Source organism: Citrus sinensis, chromosome 3 (genome assembly GCF_022201045.2).
Source record: "Citrus sinensis cultivar Valencia sweet orange chromosome 3, DVS_A1.0, whole genome shotgun sequence".
Taxonomy (NCBI): domain Eukaryota; kingdom Viridiplantae; phylum Streptophyta; class Magnoliopsida; order Sapindales; family Rutaceae; genus Citrus; species Citrus sinensis.
Genome location: NC_068558.1, coordinates 46,448,128 through 46,450,687, shown reverse-complemented (window position 1 = coordinate 46,450,687; position 2,560 = coordinate 46,448,128). Strand labels below are relative to the sequence as shown.

The following is a 2,560-nucleotide window of genomic DNA, read 5'->3' as shown; positions in this document are numbered from 1 at the left end:
TCCTTGTCTATATTTTAATCATTAAATTTATTGATATAAATTTTATTTGACTACTTTATATATCCTTACCATGTAAACTAATAAAATTACTTAAAATTTTTGTTATTTGTTATCATTTTATTTTAACTACTTAGTTTATAATGTAATGTTGGTGAATGGAATCCAATAATCTTCAATCGTACATACATTTTTAAGTTTAATGAAAGACATAATCAAATAGAGAAAGTAGAACCAATAACTTTTGTTTTTCGTTGGTGGATTTTCAATGTTTTTGAAATAGTTCTAATTGGCAATAGAGTTGTGAAGTATATTGAGGAAATAATAAGGAAAAAAGACGCCGTGTACTTCTTGAACCCAATAAAAATTTTTAAAAGCCGATCACAACGACGTATAGATGATACTGAAACCAATAATCACACGAAAACAATAATTATGCCCTTGGTTTTGGGTAGTTTGTTTGTTGATATCTACCATTATTAATTCCTCTGCTTCTTACCAAAAAATGGCATCAAGCCGGCCGAAATTCCTCCTTCATTGCGTCTTCTCTCTCCAGCAGTCTTCGAAAATTACAAATCTGATTGACTCAGTTCGTTAGCTCTTGTAAATGCGGTGAAGGCATCGATTCTTCTATCGATGATAGAATTTGAGTAGGAGCACTAAAGACATTTTCACAAGACACATCATCTTCTTACTTTGGTTAATTTTCAATTCCTTATCAAGTCTTCTGTTTATGCAAAATTTTGTTCAACAACAATCAATTAGAATTTTAAGAATATCATACTAAAAATAAACACGGTAATTACTATATTGCTGTCTTATTTGATATTGTGGTAAACATTTATTGCTTTGGTTGGAAAATTATGTTGATTTTATTTTACATTGTATGATGAAGTTAAACTCCATAAATTTTTTTATTATTTTTGTCAAAATCATTATTATTTAAAAGTCATACTTACCACCCATAATGAATTTTTATTTAACGACTACATCTTTTATTTATTTGTGGAAATTTATTAGTTTCTACTACCAAAATTAATACATGTTACTTATTTCCCTATTGTTTTCATAATAACCAATAGCTCTCCTAACAACATAATTTTACAGTATTATCTTTATTTTTAAATATACTTTTATTTTGATTTATCTAAATTAAATGAATCATATAATTATAAATAGAAATTAAAATAAAATAGTTAAGTACTAATATATATATATATATATATATATATATATATTGATGTAAAGAAAAAAATTAATAATAAAATATTTTTATTGTCCTTTGCTTTTCTCATGGTAAATATATATTTTATATTGTGAACGTAATATTATCAACTATCAACCAAATGATACATTACCCCTTTTCTTTTAAATTTTGATCGGACTTGAAGATCCCATATGGCCTCGATATCAACCATGACCTTCTAACATCGACATAACATTGGTAACAGCCGTAAACCCACCGTCAACGACCAAATCATGACCACTTACATAAGCTGATTCGTCAGAAGCAAGAAAAAGAGCAGCCTCTGCAACATGTTTAGCTTTCAGCACAATTCCCTTTAAGTTGGCTACCTTACAAACAAAGCCTTCTACGTCGTTGATGGTGCCAGCTGAAAAAGGTGTGGCAACTCCGAAAGGAGAAACACAATTGACTCTAATCCCATGCTTCCCAAGTTCACTTGCAGCAGATCGAACAAGACCTAATAAACCATGCTTAGATATTGTATATGCGTGAGGCCCACTGCCGCCTACAGTTGATGCTGTACTTGTAGTGCAAATGATTGAACCCCGTATTTTATTAGCCACCATGACTCTAGCTGCATACTTGACCGCCATCACTGAACCTGCTAGATTTGTAGCAATAGTTCTGTCGAACTGTGCCATGTCCAAGTCTAGGATAGTTCCCACTGGACCGGCGACTCCAGCGTTACTATACATGATATCAAGCGAGCCGTATTTCTCAATTGCGTAGGCCACTGTTTCTTCAACTTGCTTTTCATCTCTCACATCACAATGCCGATAACTGGCCTTTTCAGGGCCTATTGAACTAACAACTTGGTTTCCCAACTCATCTTGGATATCTGCAATGATAACAAAGGCCCCATGTTCAGCAAAAAGCTTTGCAGTGGCCTCACCGATGCCACTGGCTGCTCCCATGATAATTGCTACCTTACCCTGCAACCTGAAGAAATTCAACATATATAATAATAAGTTGCAGGATAAGAGACATCATCAGATCATTGAAATTTTGGGCATGAATTTCTAGTGCTGCAAGCCCTGCTCTCTTCTATGATGTATGGTGATGTCACATATGTTACGCTTATATAAATAGAATGGATACAGAAGATATATATATTATGCTAATTTGTACATTTTCCAGAGAGAGATTTTTCTTACCTTGGTTTAGACATAGATGCCCGCTACTTCCGTATGAATTTGCTGAATCAAAGACTTGCGCGACTCAATTGTTTCTGGACGCATTTAGCTAAGTGCTTCATCTTATAAAATCTTAAAATGTGTTAATACTTGCTCAATTATTGGACCTCCTGGGATTAAAATA

The 2,560-nt window shown here is 32.8% G+C and overlaps 1 protein-coding gene across 1 annotated transcript; it reads right to left on the bottom strand.

The window, feature by feature from the left end:
- Positions 1-1,252: 1,252 nt before the first annotated feature.
- LOC102619464 (short-chain dehydrogenase reductase 3b) lies at positions 1,253-2,560 on the bottom strand. The gene is made up of 2 exons (XM_006492322.3): positions 2,398-2,560; positions 1,253-2,182 (listed from the first exon to the last, which is right to left on the bottom strand). Exons 1-2 carry the CDS (start codon positions 2,409-2,411, stop codon positions 1,408-1,410), a joined length of 789 nt encoding a protein of 262 aa, XP_006492385.1. The 5' UTR covers positions 2,412-2,560; the 3' UTR covers positions 1,253-1,407.